At 36.9% G+C, this 21,636-nt stretch overlaps 1 protein-coding gene across 1 annotated transcript in view; it reads left to right on the plus strand.

The window, feature by feature from the left end:
• Positions 1–21,636, plus strand: part of METAP1D (methionyl aminopeptidase type 1D, mitochondrial) — an 82,818-nt gene that overhangs the window by 56,200 nt on the left and 4,982 nt on the right. Inside the window, exons 2-6 of the mRNA XM_002812588.6 lie at positions 5,671–5,828; positions 7,884–8,033; positions 9,770–9,918; positions 10,435–10,477; positions 15,091–15,254. Coding sequence (XP_002812634.2) covers positions 5,671–5,828; positions 7,884–8,033; positions 9,770–9,918; positions 10,435–10,477; positions 15,091–15,254 — 664 coding nt within the window. The remainder of the gene's footprint in view (positions 1–5,670; positions 5,829–7,883; positions 8,034–9,769; positions 9,919–10,434; positions 10,478–15,090; positions 15,255–21,636) is intronic.

Genomic DNA, 21,636 nt, shown 5'->3' on the forward strand with positions numbered 1-21,636 from the left:
TGAATACAGTGTAGAACCATAATTGTCAACAGATTGGATATGTTCAGGCTGTGTTCCTGACGTTTTGAACCATCCAGTCTTGTGTGGGTGTGTCTGCATCTTTTCAGCAGCGAGGCTGTCATTTGGCAGGACAGGTACCTTGGCAACACTGTTCATCCTAAAAGTGAATGTCTCAAAAGCCTCATCCAGATATCTAGTAGAGGCCTGATGACTTCATGCTTCAAGTTTAAGTACATAGAAAAGATTCCCCCTATAATGACTATGTACTTGAACTTGATAACGCTGATAAAGATGATCTTTTGTGTAATCAACCACATTGAAAAAAATCTTCATGAGTCCTAAAATTGATCAGAGGCTACATCTTCCCATTTCCTGGGATGTAGCATGACAGTCAGATGGTGCTGAATGAAGGCACACATTTCAGAGCTGAAGGGACCTCAAAGATTGTGAAGCCCAACTCTCTCATTTTACTGAGCTTCTGCATCTCACAGGGTAATGTCTTTGAAGTACTCAGCACCGAGCTTGGCACCAGTAAGCTCTTGGTCAGTCAGCATCCACTGTTATTGTTATTGCTCAAGATCACATAGCTCTTAGCAGGACCAGGGGTAGAACTTTCTGTCCCATGCTGTGCCACTTTGGTTCTTTTTTCATCATGCATAGCACTGTCTGATGTAATCAAATGCATTTGTTGATTTGTCTGCCTCCCACTACAAGGATGTAAGCTCCCTGGGAGTAGGGATCTTGTCACCTCATTCACCACTGAATTCTCTAATCCAGAGCATGGCACATGCAATGAGTTCATTAAGTAGTTGTTGAATGAATGAAGGCATTTAGAGACCCCACAGGTAAACATGTTGAAGAATGGAGAAGGAAAAGGAAAAGAACGAAGAATTTATGAAGCACCTATTTTTTAAAAGATGGTTTACCTATTTATGTTATCTCAGCAAATGCTCACATCAGCTCGTGGTAGAGCGAGCACTACTACTCCCATTTAATAGTGAAGAAAATGAGTCTCAGAAGTTTTGGTAACTCACACCTGTTTGACCTCCAAGCTCATGCTGTTGTCACTACCATAGTGCCTCCCAACTGAATCATTTCTAAGAATTTTCATGAAAAGTGTCTTCATTCTAAATGCTAACTAGTTACATGATATTTACATTTTTCATGATAAAAAAAAAACTGACCTTGAAATCCACTCCCTGAAAGAATACATTATGTAACAAAACACACTAGCTAATAGAACTCATAGAGCCCCTGCACACTGCTGAGAGGCAACTGGAATGGCAGACACAGCCCTGGATTTGGACTTACGGGATTAAGCTTGGGGCCTGGTCATTGATTACCAGAATTGTGAGCCTTAGTTCCTCATCTATAAAGCAGTGATGTTAACAGCTACCTGCCTAATGACAGAGCTGGTAAGAGGTAATGTATGTAGAGCACCTAGCACTGAGCTTAATCTAAGTGTCCATTAAATTTTAACCACTGTTATTATTACTATTTATATTAGCATTATCATTATTAATAGTAATTATAATACTTTCCTCAGAAAAGAAACACTTGTGAGTTTGTGTCTTATATGTGGTCCTGTCTAGCAATGCAATTAGGGAGGTGGAATCATAGATTGAGTCCACCTGAGTCTTTCCAAATTTTCCATTTCATATCCACAGACTGTCCAACTAATAGTTCTGGCAGCCACCTCCCCAAAGCGTGTGTTTGGTCAGCGAAGGCAGCTTGGCTTAAGGTAGTGGGTGGATTAAGCCAACCCATCACCACTTTTGGAAAAATAACTTAATAGTAGTAGTAACAATAGTTTTGTGATGCCTTTTCAATTTTCTGGGTATTTCCCTGTGTTTTAGCTCCTGTTTTTTCTCATGCCTGTGAGAGAAGTAATACATTTTGTAGAGGCAACTTAGCCTGCTTTCCCTCTCAGCTTTGGCACTTACTGCATGTTCCTTTGTGTGCCTCAGTGTCTTCACCTGTTACATGGAGTAATAACAGTTCACAATTCATACAGTTTCTGTGAAGATTAATGAGCTAACATATGTAAAGTGCCTAGTACAGTAATTGAGACATAATAAGTGTTCAGTATTAGAAACTATACTGGAGGTCATGTTTTCTTTCCCACTTTATTTTTTATGCAGTCTTTTTTTTTTTTTTTTTTTGAGACAGGATCTTACTCTGTTGCCCAGGCTGGAGTGCAGTGGTGTGATCATAGCTCAGTGCATAACTCAGTGATCATAGCTCCAGGGCTCAAGTGATTCTCCTGCCTCAGCCTCCTGAGTAGCTGAACTCCTGAGTAGCTGGACTACAGTAGCTGATGGCCCAAGCCACCACATCTGGCTAATTCTTTTATTTTTTGTAGAGATGGGATCTCACAATCCTCCCACCTCGGCCTCCCAAAGCACTGGGATTACAGGTTTTTATGTATTCTTGAAAGAATTATTATTTATTGGGTATCTTCTAAATGCAAGACACTTTCACATTTCTTATTTCAATTCTCACCTGAGACTGAAATGAAGAAACTTGTGCAGGGCCACACAGCTAATAAGTGGTAGAGCTGAAACAAAAGTCCAGGCTTCTGCCTTCCAACTATCTGCTTTTCCTAGGACACTACCCTGTCCCTCATATATCAGTTGACAATACTAGGGTTGGTGATATTGTCATTAGGGAAATATTATACTTTAAAAGCTTTACAGAATACGTACCTGCCTCTATCAAGCAACTTTTTTTTTTAGAGAGACAGGAGTCTTGCTTTATTGCCCAAGCTGGTCTCAGACTCCTGGGTTTAAGCAATCCCACATCAGCTGCCCTCCAAAGTAGCTGGGACTACATGTATGTGCCACTGTACCTGAGTTTTGTAACTTCTTTTTAAAGAAATGATATTACTGACATTTTGTCTAGTGCTTGAAATTGTTTAAAATAGTACCAAAAACACCTCTATAAGTTAGATTCAACAATATTGCAGTCCTCTTTAAGGAGGGACATAATTGAGTGAAACCTATCACCCAGAATCACTGACCATTGCGGTTTGTTTGCATCAGTGCCTTTCCCCAAGTCAATTAGAGATCCAGAGTTTTGAAGCCAATACTTACCTGCAATTCACGTTTTCATTATGTTTCACAGCTGAAATGTTACTCTAGGCCAGTTGTTCTCAAGCTTTGTGTGCGTCAGGATTACCCTGAGGGCTGGTTAAGGCACAGATTGCCCGCCTCCATCACCAGTTTCTATGTTTGTAGATCGATAAGGGGCCCAAGAATTTGCATCTTTTTTCTTTTTCTTTCTTTTTTTTTTTTTTTTTTTTTTTTTTTCCTGAGGTGGAGTCTTGCTCTGTCACCCAGGCTGGAGTGCAGTGGCGCAATCTTGGCTCACTGCACCCTCTGCCTCCCGGGTTCGAGCAGTTCTCCTGCCTTAGCCTCTCGAGTAGCTGGGATTACAGGCGCGCGCCACCATGCGCAGCTAATTTTTGTATTTTTAGTAGAGACAAGGTGTGGGATTACAGGCGTGAGCCACCGCACCCAGCCTTGCATCTTTTTTCTATGTGACATTATACTGCTGGTCTGTGAACCTCATTTTGAGGACTACTGCTCTAGACCAGGATTCAGCAAATGTCTCCTGTAGAGGGCCAAAGAGTACATTTTTTAGGCTCTGTGGAACATGTGTTCACAACTACTCAACTACCACTGTAGCTCAAAATCCTCCATAGACATTTGTAAGCAAATGAGGGTAGCTATGGTCCAATGAACCTTTTATTTATGGGCACCAAGATTTGAATTTCATGTATTACAAAATATTGGGTTAAAAAGTTTTTTTCAACCATTTATAAATGTAAAAACCGTTTTTAGGCTTTGTGCTGTATAAAAACAGTCAGCAGTCCAGATTTGGCCCTTGGGCTGTAGTTTTCTGACCCCTGCCATGTAGTTGTGACCTGTTGGGGACTTTTAAAACTATTGTTCTGGCCAGGCGCGGTGGCTACGCCCGTAATCCCAGCAGTTTGGGAGGCCGAGGCGGGCAGATCACGAGGTCAGGAGATTGAGACCAGCATGGCCAACATGGTGAAACCCCATCTCTACTAAAAATACAAAAAAATTAGCCGGGCCTGGTGGTGCGCGCCTGCAGTCCCAGCTACTCTGGAGGCTGAGGCAGGAGAATTGCTTGGACCTGGGAGGCGGAGGTTGCAGTGAGCCAAGATCGTGCCACTGTACTCCAGCCTGGGCAACAGAGTGAGACTCCGTCTCAAACAAACAAACAAACAAAAGATTGTTCTAAATATGAAAGTAATAAAATAAAATGAATCAAAATGTCTTCCTGGCTGGATGCAGTAGCTCACTCCTGTAACCTCAACACTTTGGGAGGCCGAGGTGGGAGGATCGCTTGAGCCCAGGAGTTTAAAACCAGCCTGGGCCACACAGCAGGACCCCGTCTCTACAAAAAATACAAAAATTAGCCAGACATGGTAGCACGTGCCTGTGGTTCCAGCTACTCAAGAGGCTGAAGTGGGAGGATTCCTTGAGCCTAGGAATCCAAGGCTGCAGTGAACCATGATCGCACCACTGTGCCTTAGCCTGGGCGACAGAGCAAGACCCTGTCTCAAAAAAAAAAAAAAAAAAAGTCTTCCTCTCTACCTCTAGCCCCTACCACATGCCACAGAAAGAGCCACTGTTTACAAATACCAATTTCCAGAAATTTTATGGGCACGTGCAAGCTTATATAAATGTATAAGCTCCTTTTACATTAATGGGCTTTTTATATGTATTTGTTAAGCATTCACTTTTTTCCTAACAGTATATTATTGTGACCTCTTTCCATATCAACACATAGAGATGATGATTTAGCCTATTCTTTTTAATAGCTCCAGAATTTTCTGTAAGTATACCATAATATATTTAATCAGTCCCCTACTGGTATTTCCTATTTGGAAACATTTGAGTTGTTTCCCACTTTTTTCTACCACAAATAATGCTGCCATGAGGGTACATCTTCATTCATCCATCATTGCATAGTGTCTGCAGGATAAAGTCCTAGGAGATGAACTGCTGAGTCAAAGGATATGTGCATTTAAAATTTTGATAGATATTTCTAAATTCCTGTTGTGAGTACTTTGAACCCTATATTCATTTTCTTTCAGTGTTATACTTACATTTTTGCTATTTAGTCTTTATCTGACTTGAACATTCATCACAATGAATTTCAGTATAATGCCTCACTGCACGTGAACTTAACACAGAGTAGTAATCCTATGGAGGGCAAAAAGTGCAGCTGGCAATTTGTCCGTGATTCTTGAAAGGAAAACGGCTTTACAGAGTATAAAGCCATCAAAACAGTGCCCTGAATCTAGGGTCGTCTTGGACATTGCCACATAAGGTATTCCAGCAGAAATTGTTCTTTTTACAGACCTGGTGCTTAGCAGATGTTTCTATGTTTGTTTCCCGTTAGAGTAGAGTTTCCCATTGTAACGCATTTATGTAAACATAGTATTAGCTAATAAATACGCTGTGTTACTATTGTGTTAGAACTCAGAATACCACTGCTTTCCTTTCTATTTGGGGCTTTTCCTTTTTCAGTCAATAAGGTATTAGAATAATGATTTAATAGACAACACCACAACATCTTAAAGTGGAGGACTGTGTTAGGTTGGTTTTTTACTTAAAATATGTCTGTTTCTGCTCACAGGTTCTCATAGAATTTTCTCTTCACCACTCAATCCTATCTACTTACACAAGCAGTCAAGCAGTCAACAAAGAAGAAATTTCTTTTTTCGGAGACAAAGAGATATTTCACACAGTATAGTTTTGCCGGCTGCAGTTTCTTCAGCTCATCCGGTTCCTAAGGTACTGTATTGCCTATTATCTCATGCTTTTTCCAGCCAAGATAAAAGTTGACTGCAGAAGCCATCAAATATTTTTGCACCTTTGATTTCTGAGCCATTTGGGTTTTAATTTTCAAACTAGGTTTGTGATCTAAAACTGTGATTTGAGAAGTTTTAATATCCTGCAGTTCTATAGCATTAATTTTTTAAAACAAAGCTCTAAGCTTTCAATTGCTTAGAGTATTTAGAATTAAAATTTTTAACATGAAATTTTCTATATTAAATTTCTAACACGAAGATAAAACTATATGTATGTAGCTTTCTAACTATTTTAGAGAAAAAAGTTGACTATAAAATTGTGATGATTCAAAAGAGATTACTTAAAACTAACATACTAGATTTTTTTAAGCCTGTTCTTACATTTTCCTTGTTATTGATGCTGGTGTCTTTGAATTGTCTTTTAGACTAAATTAAATAAAATATGTCTCAGAGCAGCCTTGGCTTTTTTTTTTCAGAGATTGCAATTCTGTGGAAAGGCAATCTATCCATTTTTCAAAATGCAATATAAAAGGAGTTGTGCGAGTGAGCCCTTTAGGAAGACGGAGAATAGCTAAAGAAATATAGATTGGTCACAAAAATCATCTGCTTTCTCCCTTTTATGAACTTTGTTTACAGCGAGCCCATATTTAGTATGTTATACTTCTGAAGGTGAGTGGCCCACTTTTATGGCAAAGGCCAGTGACACAGAAGGGCCACCAGGATGTATCCCCTGGCCTGGCCATCACAGTGAGAGTGAGAATTTGGTATTTGTCATAAAATTGACACTTTTTTCCTTAGAAGAAAAGAAAAAGAAATCTCTGGTGAGGTGAATTGTATTGTTTTAGCCATTTCAGTCAATTTCAGCATGACAGCCCAACAGCCCTTCTGCCTGCAAGTTATAACCTTGCCAGATCACAGAGCAGAGTGGAGACAAGAACACAGGCTCTTTGGGGGAGACCTGGTGAGCATTTGTGGGCATTTGTGGTGTAGCTGTGGGAGAGTAGAGGTTCCTCTGGAGCTCAGCTGTGGCAAACCAGGCAGTAGTGTTACCTGTGTCAGAAAACCCATCTGAACAGGGGAGCAAGTGAAAACCTGTAACTCCTGCAGGACAGGCTTCACAAAGAAGAGAGCCCTAACCTCAGCCCATCCAGAGCTGCTGTGATGTTTCAATTGAAGAGTGTTATCTCCCTCAGCTTCCTGTCCCAAACTGCTGTGGAGCCTTACTGTGGACTGTCCAACAATGCTTATAGTTTGTAATGCATTATAAACTATAAATAGTTTGTAAAGAGCTGTGCAAAACCTTGGGACTGAAAGAAGCTTTGTGTGTAAGATGATATTTATTTCCTGAATACTGCCCATGGTGGAGAATGGTCTGCAAAAGTGATCAGGGTTGCACATCTTGAGTTTTGGGGTGGCTTTTTGTTTACTCTTGACAAATAATGGAAATATTCTAGGTAATTTTTATGTACTTGAAGAATAAAACTTGTTTCATTTTATTTTAGTGTCTCAGTGTAAGTATGGTTGCAAAATGTAAGAAAAGTGTATATGTAATAGGCTTTAGGGAACTTGACAGTCAGCCTTTTTACATATATTCATTTGGAGAGGGTGTTGGGAACTATCTTTTGCATAAATTATATTTTTGTGTTAAGAAGATGAAAGTGCTCTTAATTAACCATTTGGTGAATTGGAAGCTTGGTGCTATTTTTCATCAATGGTGAATATGCTTCTAACTGGGTTGGGAGGAGGAAAAAGAGAAAACTACTGTTTGTTTTGACCAGAAGTCTACTTCAGTCCAGTTTGACTCAAAGCATGGTAAGGTTAACAGACCATCCAGAGGCAGCACTAACAGGCAATGTTAAGTTCAAAAGGGCAGGGGAAGGAACTGGGGGCAGCCTGGAGGGTCTGTTGTGCTAGCTTCGGAGGTCGGTGCTCCGGCAGGAAGGGCAGAGCTCCATGAAGCAGGAGGCTGTGTCTGAAAAAATGATCCCATTGTCGTGCGCTGGGTTCTGATCTTCGTTTTCAATCCTTTTTCCTCAAGCACATAAAGAAGCCAGACTATGTGACGACAGGCATTGTACCAGACTGGGGAGACAGCATAGAAGTTAAGAATGAAGATCAGATTCAAGGGCTTCGTCAGGCTTGTCAGCTGGCCCGCCACGTCCTCCTCTTGGCTGGGAAGAGTTTAAAGGTGGCGTCTCACCAAGCCTCAGAACGACTTACATAAGGGGCAACAAACACTCCTCTTTTTTTCCTTCTCCTTAACTCTTCTTTTAGGTTGACATCTAATTTGTTTTAAAAATTTATTTGTTTTAAATTAATTTGTTTTTAAAAATTAAGTAAAGCCTTGGGATGGGGAAAAGGAATTTTATTATTTTATGTGTTTATTCAAGAAGTAATTTAAAATCCAAATTCAATTTTAACTAGCAGAATTCTAGAGATACTTTGGTCTCCGTCAACCTATCCAAGTTGATCAATGGCAGACAGCTTTGATTTTTGCCCCCCTACTCCTGCCTGTAGTTTCAGCTTTTACTCCCCACATTATTTCTGTGTGCCTGAAGATTTGCTCTACCTTGTCCTTTGTCTCCTATTTTCTTGCATTTGCCCTGCAAAGAAAGATCAGATCACATACACAAAGCTGTAGGTAATATAGCAATGTAATTATATACAACTTCCTACTACAAGATTTAGTTCTTTTAGGCCAGGCGCGGTGACTCACGCCTGTGGATCATTTGAGGTCAGGAGTTCAAGACCAGCCTGGCCAACATGGTGAAACCCCACCTCTACTAAAAATATAAAAATTAGCCAGGCATGGTGGCGGGCACCTGTAGTGCCAGCTACTTGGGAGGCTGAGGCAGGAGAATCACTTGAACCCAGGAGGTGGAGGTTGCAGTGAGCCAAGATCATGCTACTGTACTCCAGTCTGGGCAACACAGTGAGACTCCATCTCAAAAAAAAAAAAAAAAAAAAGATTATTTCTTTCACAATAATCTGAAGCACCCTTCTATATAAGGATTATAAAAGAAAAATATGAGCCTATTTTCTGCCAAAAGGTGGGCAGAATTTAGGAAGTGAGACTCAAAGATAAAATCACTCACCATATCTTCTGTGTAATAAACTTACAAAACGGCCAAACATAATGTATATATACAAAATGAAGAAAATTATTGAAGAAATGGTTAATTTTTAATAAAAGATTTTATTTTTGTTTTAGAATTTTATTTATGTTTATGGAGTTTATGGAAATAGTCTTCATATACTTATAAAACTCAATTTCAGTTTTCTTTTAGTTTGGGAGCAATTTAGTTTGGAATACCTTTAGTAAGGAAAAAATATTTTTAAAAATACATTTATTTACTTAGACATGAAAGAAATCAAGATAACTTAAAATCAAATCTCTACAAACTGTATTAGACTCACTCTTTTAAATATCAACCATAATCTCTATGCCATTGCTGCAAAACTCCTGTAATGTTTTACTGAGATAAAAAGATGCGAGTTGACCTACTTTTCAAGCTTTTCAAGGTTCAACTGATGAACCTTTTGAGCATTTATTCATATGCGCTGGGTAGCCTAGGGCACCAACCATTGAGAAAGAGGAAGGAATTGCCGAAGAACATAATTTTGAAATCCTCAGGCCAAAAGGGAGTTATGTCATTTAATGACTCACAAATGATTTAGAGGATCATAGGGTTTAACATTTCTATTTCCTAATGGTCCATAACACCATCATATGCTGAAATGATTGTCCACAAGGCACAGTTGAGGATTCTAACACTAATCATAATTAATTCAAATGTTGTACCATAAGTTTATCATAGTAAATTTATACAGTCTCACGTGGAAGTACTGTTGCTACAGCATAGTTGATAAATACAAGAAATGTCTTCAATTGTTGCTGCACAATTTCTTTATTTAACATTTTAGGTTGACATGACAACTGAAGAGATAGATGCTCTTGTTCATCGGGAAATCATCAGTCATAATGCCTATCCCTCACCTCTAGGCTATGGAGGTTTTCCAAAATCTGTTTGTACCTCTGTAAACAACGTGCTCTGTCATGGTATTCCTGACAGGTATTCAGTTCTTAATAACATATTGTTCCTTTGGAAACTAAAACATGAAGCTAAGATCTGTAACATATGTTGAAAGACACTATCATTCAATTGAAACCCACCGGTAAACTTCTGAAATTGATTATGATAAAACAGAAATTTTGAAGTATTTTACTTCTAAATGGATACAACACAACCATTTAATGTTTGTTAAAGCAGTGCATAATCTAAATGGGGGTTGTGCATTACATATGTCTTTTACTTCTTAGATTTTAATCATATAAGTGGTAAAAATCCAAATGTGGCAAATTTTTCTTATCAACTCTTGTTTTGGTTCTTGGCAAAATTAAGGTAACAAATTAAGTGCATCTTTTGAAATAAGTTAAAGATTAGATTTAGTTATCCTGTGTAGTCCTCCTTCACTCCAAATTATCATTGCATCCCATTGGATTTGTGATAGTAGTCATTAAGTATTTATTTTTATTTTCCTTTTATTGAGATCTGTCTATCACCGTTTTTTTTCTGTTTACGTTTTAGTCGACCTCTTCAGGATGGAGATATTATCAACATTGATGTCACAGTGAGTAAATCATATAAAAAATTGTCTTTGATCAACTTCAGAATTGCTGGTAGCAACAGGAAGAGTGGATTGAAAATGTGAACTGCACCAGTGGAAGTGCTGTTTACTTCTAGACCCAGACGCAAGCAGCTGGTTTCCTTTTTTGTCTTTAACTCTGTGTTTATTCCAAGTAAACCCAGGCCTGACTTGAATTTAGGGCTGCAATCAGATGCACTGAGATCAATGTTGGCCTAAGTGAAATGTCAACCCAATCCTGCTATGTGTCATGTTTTTGAGAAGGTGTAATTGTTATTGATCCACTGTGTAGTTAACGCAGAGCACCACAGCACTGGGCAGCTGCTGAAGCTAGATATGTATGAGATGAGCTAACACGAAGAAAGCCAGCATTTTTCCTTCACTCTGCCAAGATTGATCTTCCTCTTCCTGCTGATTTTGAGTGGGGCCTGTCATTATCTTACTCTGTCATTAGGGGCTACATTGGCCTGTGTATGTCAGTCTATTTGGACAGCAACTCTTTTGCTAGCAGTGTTCCCTAGATTTATTAAAATCCCTGAAGGTAACGTTGAGTTCCATTTCTGGTATAGAGAGCCTTGTGCTCAAAGTAAGCAGAGTGGATTTTTTGTCTGAACTTAAGTTTTCACCAAATGGTTAATAGCCTTTCTTTTAAGTAACAAGCCTAAGTAATTTAACATAGGGACTTCAAATTGTACAAGATGTAGCTTTTTCTCATTTTCTTAGCCTTTTACCATTTTCAGACTTGGATTATAGGTGCATTTACATTTCTGTTTATTAAAGAATTTTGTCATGATACCTCTGGATTATGTAGATTATAAATAAATTCTGTACATCTAATGATTAACAAATACATTTTAAATAAATAAACAAAATTTAAACATCTTAGGAGAACTAGTTGAAATGACAACATTCAAGGAATACAGTTTCTATTAATAAGGAAGTGTTTTTAAGAATAGTATCTAGACCATGAAACTTAAGTAGGAATGGGAATGAGATAAAAATAGGAATCCAGTGGTGGAATTCAGCCTGATTTTTAGTTGTTTAAGTTAACTCAACCTTTTTTCTTCATATCAATCATATGAGGAGATAGCCAACGATTCTTTTATTGCTGATGCGATTTCCTGTATCATTTTGTCCTACTTAAAATGCTTGAACACTTGCACCACATACGTCCTGTTGGTATCTTTCCAATTCAGAATCATGTGGAAGGAGGTATTTTATGAAGTATACCTAAAATAAAGTGCTTTTCATGAGACACTTTTATTTTGGATTGTACCTGATTTTAGGGTTTTACATCTATTATCTCATCTAGTCACCCTATCATGAAATGTTACCATTTTAATGTTTTGAATGAAATCAACTACTCTTCCCTACTGTTTCCAGTGTGTCCAAAGAAAATACTCTATTCCTTTTCTAAGTTTCCTGAATACTTAATAAACGGTTTTGTATTTAACATTCAAATTACTTCACAATTGTAAAACTTATAAAGCAAAGTGAAATATTTCCAAGTGTCTAGAAATGTGAAGGAATCTAGGAAACATATAGGTCCATATCTTAACAAATTATATTTCTTATAAAATATTTTATTAAGTGAAGGACTCCATTATCAGATCCTATATTTCTATCAGAAAATACTCATTGCATCTTAGAATTATTGACGTCTAGTATACATCACAAGAAATTAGATTTCCTTCTCCCCTTTAAAACTGAAAAATGTTTTTCTTAAAGACAATGCGATGTCAATAGTAGTTGCTCAATAAATATTTGTTAAATGAAGTACAAGGGCCAGGCGCAGTGGCTCATGCCTGAAATCCCAGCACTTTGGGAGGCCAAGGCGGGTGGATCACCTGAGGTCAGGAGTTCAAGACCAGCCTGGCCAACATGGTGAAACCCCATCTCTACTAAAAATACTAAAAATATAAAAATTAGCCTGGTGTGGGGGCAGGAGCCTCTAATCCCAGCTACTTAGGAGGCAGAGGCAGGGAGAATTGCTTGAACCTGGGAGGCAGAGGTTGCAGCGAGCTGAGATCGCGCCCCTGCACTCCAGCCTGGGTGACAGAGCGAGACTCTGTCTCAATAAATAAATAAATAAATAAATAAAGTACAAGACAAGACTAGTTTGTGGGTATAAATAGAAATTGTAGATGACTGCCACAGACTTTCAAAAGTATTGTATTTCTGTATATAGTGAATCTTTTAAGTAGTCTTTTTTTTTTAGACAGAGTTTCCCTCTGTTGCCCAGGCTATAACACAATGGCAGGATCTCAGCTCACTGCAAACTCCGCCTTAAGGGTTCAAGTGATTCTCCTGCCTCAGCCTCCCGAGTAACTGAGACTACAGGCACGCGCCACCACGCCCAGCTAATTTTTGTATTTTAAGTAGAGGCTGGGTTTACCGTGTTGGCCAGGCTGGTCTTGAACTCCTGACCTCAAGTGATCCGCCCACCTCTGCCTCCCAAAGTGCTGGAATTATGGGTGTGAGCCACTGCACCAGTTTCAAATAGTCATTTTGATGTTCTTTCCTTCCTTCCTTTCTTCCTCCCTTCCTTCCTTCCTTCCTTCCTTCCTCCCTCCCTTCCTCCCTTCCTTTCTTTTTCTTTTTCTTTCTTTCCTTTTCTTTTTTTTTCTTTTTCGGAGATAGGGTCTTGCTCTGTCACTCAGGATGCAGTGCAGTGGTGCCATCATGGCTTACTGTAACCTTGAACTCCTGGGCTCAAGCGATCCTTCTACCTTAGCCTCCCAAGTAGCTAGAACTACAGGCGTGTGCCACCACACCTGGTTAATTTTTTAATTTTGTAGAGATGGGGTTTCACTATGTTTCCCAAGCTGGTTTTAAACTCCTGGTCTCACGCAATCCTCTCATCTCAGCCTCCCAAAGGATTGCAGGCGTGAGCTACTGCACCCAGCCTCAAGTAATTGTTTTCAAAGCTAGGAAAAAGTAATATGAAAAGATGAATAAAGATTTTTTTAAATAGTACATTTTTACTTAAAAAGCAGTTATATAAACATTCATTTATACATTTTCTTGACTACGCCTATATTAGCAAATTTTATATTCTTGTATTTTGAATGAAATAGTATTTTGTATTTTGAAACAGTATTCTTGTATTTTGAATGAAATACAAGAATATAAAAATTTGAATTTTTGAATGAAATCAGCATACTCTTCCCTACTGTTTCCAATGTGTCCAAAGAGAATACTCTATTCCTTTTCTAAGTTTCCTGAAGACTTTTAATAGTTTCATTATTAACATTCAAACTATTTCAAAATTGTAAAACCTATGAAGCAAAGTGAAATACTGCCAAGTGTATAAAATAAAAACTCGTACTTTCCTGGATTGTAAAAGACTGTAAGTGGGAGTAAATGTATAAAACACTATTCTGTTGCAAGGTAATTAATTTGATATAGTAGAGAAAACACTCGATTAGAAGCCAATAATCCATCATATTAACCTGAATCTACCTCTATATTCCGCCACCAACCTTAAACAAGTTACTTATCTGTGCCTCAGTTTCCTGAATTATAAACTGAAGATCTAATAAAGGCCTTTCTTTCTTCCTTCACAGAATATGAGAGCATTTTTTGAGAAATGCAGAGTAGTATACAGATTTAAGACATTAATTCGGTATCACAACAGACTGAAAGCTCAGATAAACATCTTTTTTATAACAGTTTCTACATTCTACCTTATGAGCAAGAGAAATGTGAAAAATAATTAGATAGGACAAATTTATGCAAAGTAGCAAATTCCATGCTACATCAAAGGATCAGTATCCAAACAGTCGCCTCTGCCTTTTATATTTACTATAGTGCTTGGTTATCATTGATTTGTAATGAATCTGGTATCTTTCAAGATCCTACTTGGCTTCTGAATCACTGAAGACTGATAAAATTATACTTTCTATAATTGTGCTTTTAAGCTTGTTTTATTATATTCTAATTCTTTAGATATCCATATATAGTGCTTTCTGTTAACGTTCGGCTGTCTGGAACATTTGATTAAGATTTCACTTCTAGACATAGGATTTTTCTGTAACACATTTCATTCCTATATGGAACCACTTCAATTCTTAGAACTGAATTCTATTTGTTTGTTATAATACAGACATGTCTATCTAACTTCTTCTTGTCATTATATATCACTTCAAATGTAGAACTGGTAAATACAAAATCAAGTAAGTCTTCATGACATTGAAGAAACTTTTCACTATGTTAAATACTTCTTGGTTCTCTAAACCTATTGTGGTAATTGTAGATCAAGGTCTTTGGCTACTAGTTTTTGCTTATATAATTTTGTCTTCTCAGAAATAAAGTGAGGAATCAAAATATTACAGTAGTATTGCTCATCATAATGCTGAAATAACCATACTAGTTAACATAGTTGTTTTTAAATTTTGCAATATCATTGCATGGCTTCATCTTTTAAATTTCTGCAAGGTTTCAATATATCTATTTCTTCTTTTTTTGAGAGGCAAATGAATAATTCTGGAAGGGTAAAAACACATGAGTCTACTAAATACATAAATGAATACAATGTATACTTTAGGAAAGTAGATTTTTAAACAAGGTCATATTTTTAAATTTCTCCTTATGTTTAGGTCTATTACAATGGCTACCATGGAGACACCTCTGAAACATTTTTGGTGGGCAATGTGGACGAATGTGGTAAAAAGTTAGTGGAGGTTGCCAGGAGGTGTAGAGATGAAGCAATTGCAGCTTGCAGAGCAGGGGCTCCCTTCTCTGTAATTGGAAACACAATCAGGTAAGCCTTACATTGACAAGTAAAGGGAGGGTTGGCAAATGGTACAAAGGTTATTGGTGGCTTGGTATAAAGTTGATGACATGTTTTATGATTCAGAACCATCATTTCAGTCTGATATCAGTATGTGAACTGCCAGGCTGCAATATTGTTCCCTGAGTTGAAAAAAAAAAAGATTTTATAAAAATGAATTATACCAGGGTCAGCAAAGAAACTTATAGAAGGAGCAAGCAATATTTACATGGCTGCTTTTGTTTTAGCTTGACATACTGGTCTATAGTTTCCCTTTATTCAAAATCACATCAAATATGGAAGGGAGTACCTAAGAAGGGGATGAGCATCTCAACCCTGGGATTTTTAATAAGACAGGAGAAAAACTAAATTTTATAAAGGAATGAAGTAAAATGTATTCCTGTGATATGAAGATAATAAAGTGTTAGTTCAAGCAAGCCTTACCTTTCAAATTGGTAGATTAACAAATAGCCTGAAATGGTGATCTTCTGTTCTTTTTTTGTCTGGTTCATTTTTCCTGTAAACCGTTGTTTATTTTTCACAGAGTATTCTATCCTTACTTTTTGAGTGTATGTGTATGTGTATTTTCTGAATTTAAGACTTTTCTTTATAATCTGTTACCTACTTTTAGGTCTTTTTTCCCCCATAACTGTTTTGAAGTAGACATGCCGAATATATGTTTTCATTTTAAAGTAATGCATTCTGTTAAAGATGATCACATCAGTACCCTTTAAAGTACTGTTCTCATTAATATGAACCATTGAATACTTCCCATTTGTCTAAAGGATGGAAGGCTTAGTCACCTTGAAAAGATGCTGCCTTTTTTTCTTCGTAAGCCTTCAAATACTTTAAGAAAAAAGCCAGTAAAATATCAGTTAAATGTATTTATGGCTTTAAAAATATTGTAACAGTGTCTCAATCAAACTTTAGTAAAATCTCTTTGGGTTATATCTGAGAAGCTTTTATTGAAGACTTTGAACAAAATTGTGTTTTTGACAGTTTTAAATTATAGGCTAACTAGCCTGGGAAAAAAGGATAGTGTCTCTCTGTTCTTTCATAGGAAATGTTGAATCAGACCCCTACTGGGAAAAGAAATTTAATGCATATCTCACTATCTTACTGTCCATGAATATAATAGAAATGAATTCAAAATGCAGTTTTATTTTTGCAAATGGGATGAGTCGATAGATGCACCTCATATTTTTGAACACCTAGGGTTCAACAAATTTACTGGTGGTGCTCTTGCATTTTAACAAAATTTATTCTTCAGTAGAAGGGGGCAGAGAACACTAGATTCTTATTCAAGCATTCTATCGAGCTCTGCATTCATGGCTGTGTCTAAAGGGCATGTCAGCCTTTGATTCTCTCTGAGAGGTAATTATCCTTTTCCTGTCACGGAACAACAAATGATAGCTAACTACAGAGGCACATTTGCAGTAGTCACATTCATCAACTGCAGAAAAAAAAATTCAATTTAATTGTGCAACACAGCTGCACATGGGCTTTTGAGCATTTCTGTTGTTCTCCCTGTCTCGCTATTCCTCCCTCCAGATCTATTTTTTAAACTTTTTTTCTGGTTATTTTTTCCCCTTTTTGTCTCTTCTTCCATTTTTACTCTCTGTACTTTCTTGTTAAAGTAATTTTCCTTTGTGGCTCTCATTCTTTTTCCCCCATTGAAGGCTATGAATGTAGAAAATTATCACAATTACTCATATAATTGAGCCTCTTTGTAGCAAGTGCAACTCCAGTAGCCTTTCTCCATCATGAAAATGGTTTCATTATAGGGTTTTTCATATTCTCTGACACCATCTACACAGAGGAACAGGCGTGCAGATGAGATGTACTAGGAACAGGCTAGATCAGTAAGGTCACAGTAGGAATAATTAGCTCTGCTATGGAAAGAGCATCTAGGCCTTTTACTGCTACATAAATGTACTGTCCATGGCTTTTAGTCACAAAAAAAACTTACTAACAAATGGAGCTCCCGCCTACTACTTTGAAAAAAAGATTTGTATCAACACTACAATTTTCCATCATTAAGACTAATAACACAGAGCCTAGTATACATCAAGGGGAATAAAAAGAAAAATCTCACATTCAAGTGGCGGCTGGGTGCTGACCTTTGTTCCCTTTTTTTGTGTACGACTTAACTCTTTACAAAAAAGAGCCACACGCCACACCAACATGCAGGTGAACTCCAGCTAGTACTAGCAAAGCATAGCATTCAGTTGGAAAATCTGATAAATCTCCATGCAGGATAATGCATTTCATTACATATTCACTACATTAATTCTAGCTACATTAAAAAAAAAAAAAAGAAGAAGAAGAAGAGTAGAATTGAAAGTGACATTGGATTTTAGCTATCTGGATACAAAGGTCAGTTTTCACAAAGTATGAATTTGCATGTACAAGCTTTTTTGAAAACCAGATCAGTCCCAACAACTGCACTTAAAAAAACTATGTGGAAAATAACAGACAATGAACTTTTTACTTGTACCCTAATACATTTCATTATTTAGATGGTTTATGTCTGCCACTAGAAAGGAAACTGGCCCCGATTCTAACGTATGTTTGTTCTGATGTGTTAAAGCAGTGTTTCTGGACACCTATTATCTTGCCTTTTCTTATTCTGGCAAAATCTTAGGGGAATAAGTAAACAAACCATATTTACCTTTAAGCCAAAAGTACTTGAAATCATTACAGACCAAAGGTTTACAAACATCTTTCAACTCGGTCTTGTTTATTTTAAGATATTCACCATCTTTTGCATAGCCTCTCTCTACTGATACACTAGCAGTAGAACAAGCAACTTGTATTAGTATTATGTTATCAAAAACCTTGAGATCTCTACAGGAAATTTTGGAATTCTCCTCTGAAACCTAAAGAAGATAAAGTCTTTGAAGAAGTATCAGCTAAAATGTTTTAATGGAAAGAGTTCTCTCTGGGCCCTTTTGCTTTGTGAGGAATGTCTAGTAATCTTTAGGTCATAATGTTACTAGACTCACTGTGCCTCCATTTGCTTTAAAATATTTCTAAATCTGTATTTTTATAATTATCTCTAGATTATACAATCTGTACATATGAGTATATTGTGAATGTGTAGATTCATGCATCATAAATATGTGACAGTTCAATCAAAAATAATTTAAACTTGTAAATGTCATGATGAAAGTATCAATAAATGGTTTTTAATGTTTAATTCATAACTATATGTTTTGATATTAATTTGGAACAATATAAAGCAGATTTTTAAAAAATAATCTCTTTCTATTAGATTACGCACATTTAAACAATAAGTGGCTCAGGCAAAATAAGTCATTTTAATGTCATCTGTGATGGATTTTTCTTGACAGCTACTGTAAATTACAATTATACTGCTTCTCTCTGCACATGAAAGTAAGCATTGCAATAAATTATCTTTTATTTCAATCCATCATGTCTGCTTTTCAGAAACAGAAAACCTCAAATAAAAGTTCAGCACTATTGTAAGAAAAATACAGTAATTTGTGATCTGGTTTGAAACAAAAAAAATGTACTACTTTTTTGGAAAACAGTTGTTGGCTTTCAAAAATATTAGTAATTGTATTTAAACATTCCTTTTCATTAGAAGGAATCCCTGGATTTGTGCATTCCTTCATTCATAACTACTGCCTAAAATAAATATCTAGAAAGAGTAAAGAAAAATTTCATAACTTATGAAATAGCATGCCATTTGAGATCATTTATTAGAGATGTGACTATTTGGAGATTAGTGCTGTTTATAGGATTAATGTAAAATTGGCAATAAATCTATTTTCGTGTGCATTTTTATTTCTTTATAACAGCATGTACTTAAACATAGTACTCCTCTGTCCTCTTGGGGAATGTATTTTTAGTCAAAAAACTAGTTGAAAAGTATTAAGAAATTTAATTTACCTAGATGACATTTAAATTGAGTATATCTGCCTCATGAAAAGGAATTAAACTAAAGAAAATGGTCACAAGATGAAATTCCTTAAAAGAGATACCTTTTTCATGTATAAACTGTAACTGCAACATGAATTGTAATAAGACAGTATAATAGGAAAGTAAGTTCATAAACAACCTTTATGCATCCTCCTCTCCCTCTCCAAATATTCCATATAAAAGGCCTCAAATCATAAGTGTGCTTGGGTTCATGGGCAGATGTCACACTGTCTTAAAGGATTTTTAGTTAGAGAAGATCAGAAGATCTACTACCAGGAGAATTCTTTTCAGTAGGTTTCAGCAGAGCGAAGACAGATTTTATCCGTGAAATGTCCAGGGCAAGAAAACTCTTGTGCACAGAAAAGGGTTATGGCCTGTGGTGACTGGTGTTTGGGAGCACTTGGGTGCTTCTGCCTGCCCTGCTGTTTCCATTTTCCCCAGCATGCCAGTCAAGAGGTGCAGACACACTCCAACTCCCCATGCCACAGTTAGGGTTACCAGTACTTTCTTTCATATTAGAGGAGTGAAATTTGCTGCTACTGGTCACTTGGATTGTCTCTGTGAATTTGGATTTAAACCCTACAATCAGGTAAGTAATCTTGTGCTCCCCATTTATTCCAAAATAATAGAAAGGGAATGCTTTTAAACAGTAATTAGGAATATTAATGAGATTCTATCTGACTTAGTTCCAGTAAGTGCTAAAAACCACCTACCAATCCAAAAGGAAAATACTCTGCAAAGCGAACAGGAGTGTATACTCAGCTCCTGAGAGTCAGGCATTAAGATGTGCTCAAGCAGGGAACTGGGGGATATTTGGCCTGTTCTTTTCCTCTTTCCACCTGGCTGTGAAATCCTCTAACCTTTGCATCCATGACACATAGATTCTATGATACTCCTGGAGCCAGAAGTTCCAGCAGGACCCACAGAGTAAATTGTTGTAGGAGAATGCTCTTAGATATCTTTAGCCACCTAGTAATTGCACAGCTTCTTTTATGCAGAGGAACGAGAGGTATGATGGGGGGAGGGACCCCAAGTGTTTTTTCAGAGTGGGCTTTCTTCCTCTCTTCTCATCGGAAATTAAAATGAAGATTGCCATTGTAATACACATTTAAGATGTAGCCGTGATGCCTGCCAATCAGCCGGATCCTTAAAAAAAAAAAAAAAAAAAAGGAACCTAGATTTTTTTTTTAGAAGAGAAAATAGAATAGTTTATATTGAGTGTTCTTAGAATCGTTGAGGTTTGTTGGGATTGAACTAACATAATTTATAGGTTTAAGGAGAAACTTCCTGTAAAAAAAAAAAAATCTAGATTATTATGTCCTATTTAATCATCTTTCTTCCACCCTGTATTCACTCTTCATCCTCAGTGTTTATTCAGAAACTGTGTGGCACAAATAAAAACACCTTGGGAAACACCAAATAGAAATACTTGCCCACCAAAGATCCACAGAAATAACCATAAAGTACAACGTAAGAGATAAAAACCTTGACTTACCATTCCTGTCCTCAACATATGTATAGCTTACCTATTTCTGCACTAACAGTTACATCAAAATTAAATCTGAATAAGAGGCTGCCCATCTGCTGGTTATAGTGACATCCTGGTCTAAGTGAAGCTATCTTACAAGTCTGGGGATGGTTAAAATTATTTAGAAAAACATGTAAACATGAATGGCCATAAAGATGCTGGCTGAAAGCCTGTGGGTTCATGTTAAACTAAACTTAGAGTCTGTTAGAGACTCTAGTTTGAGATCTAGAAACTTAGTTCTGTTAATAATTGAAATAGTAGTCCTGTAAATCCCAATCTAGTGTTAGGGTTAGGGGCATTTTGCTCTTTGTCCACATGAAAATATAAATTCTTAATAGTATATATGTTCTTGTTTGTCTGATGCTCCCCAAAATAAACATGTTCAGCTGATTTCAAGGACTACTTTTCAGTCTTGTAGATGAAGATTTTAGAATTGGAGTCTGTGTGCTTGGTTTCAGATGGAATGTAAAACATTTGCATGTAACTAATGTAGTGCATGCAATGTACTTCTCCACATACAAGTAATGAAGTAACTAATGAAGCACTAAGAATTGGGAATCACAATACTAGCTTATCTTAAGCATCCTAGTGATTAAAAAGCGTTCTTTATGAATTTTGTTAATGGTGCAGGTCTTGAATGGAACTCTCAAATGATCTCACGGTTTTGGAGTGTTTCAAGAATATTGACAAAGTAGATTGAGCTTTTCATGTGAGTGTGCCTGTTGGTAAAATGTACAACACTTTGAAATAGAGCAGAAAAAGGGAACCATAGAAGTAGAAAGTCATATTTCTATATTGTAATTTGTTTTATATTTGGTTCCCCAATCAGGAGTAATTTATAGTCTTTTCGTGAAACCTCAAAAAAGCCAGGCAGGTTTTTATGACCTGCATTATATGCAC

The sequence above is a fragment of the Pongo abelii genome, chromosome 11, assembly GCF_028885655.2.
Source record: "Pongo abelii isolate AG06213 chromosome 11, NHGRI_mPonAbe1-v2.0_pri, whole genome shotgun sequence".
Classification (NCBI taxonomy): domain Eukaryota; kingdom Metazoa; phylum Chordata; class Mammalia; order Primates; family Hominidae; genus Pongo; species Pongo abelii.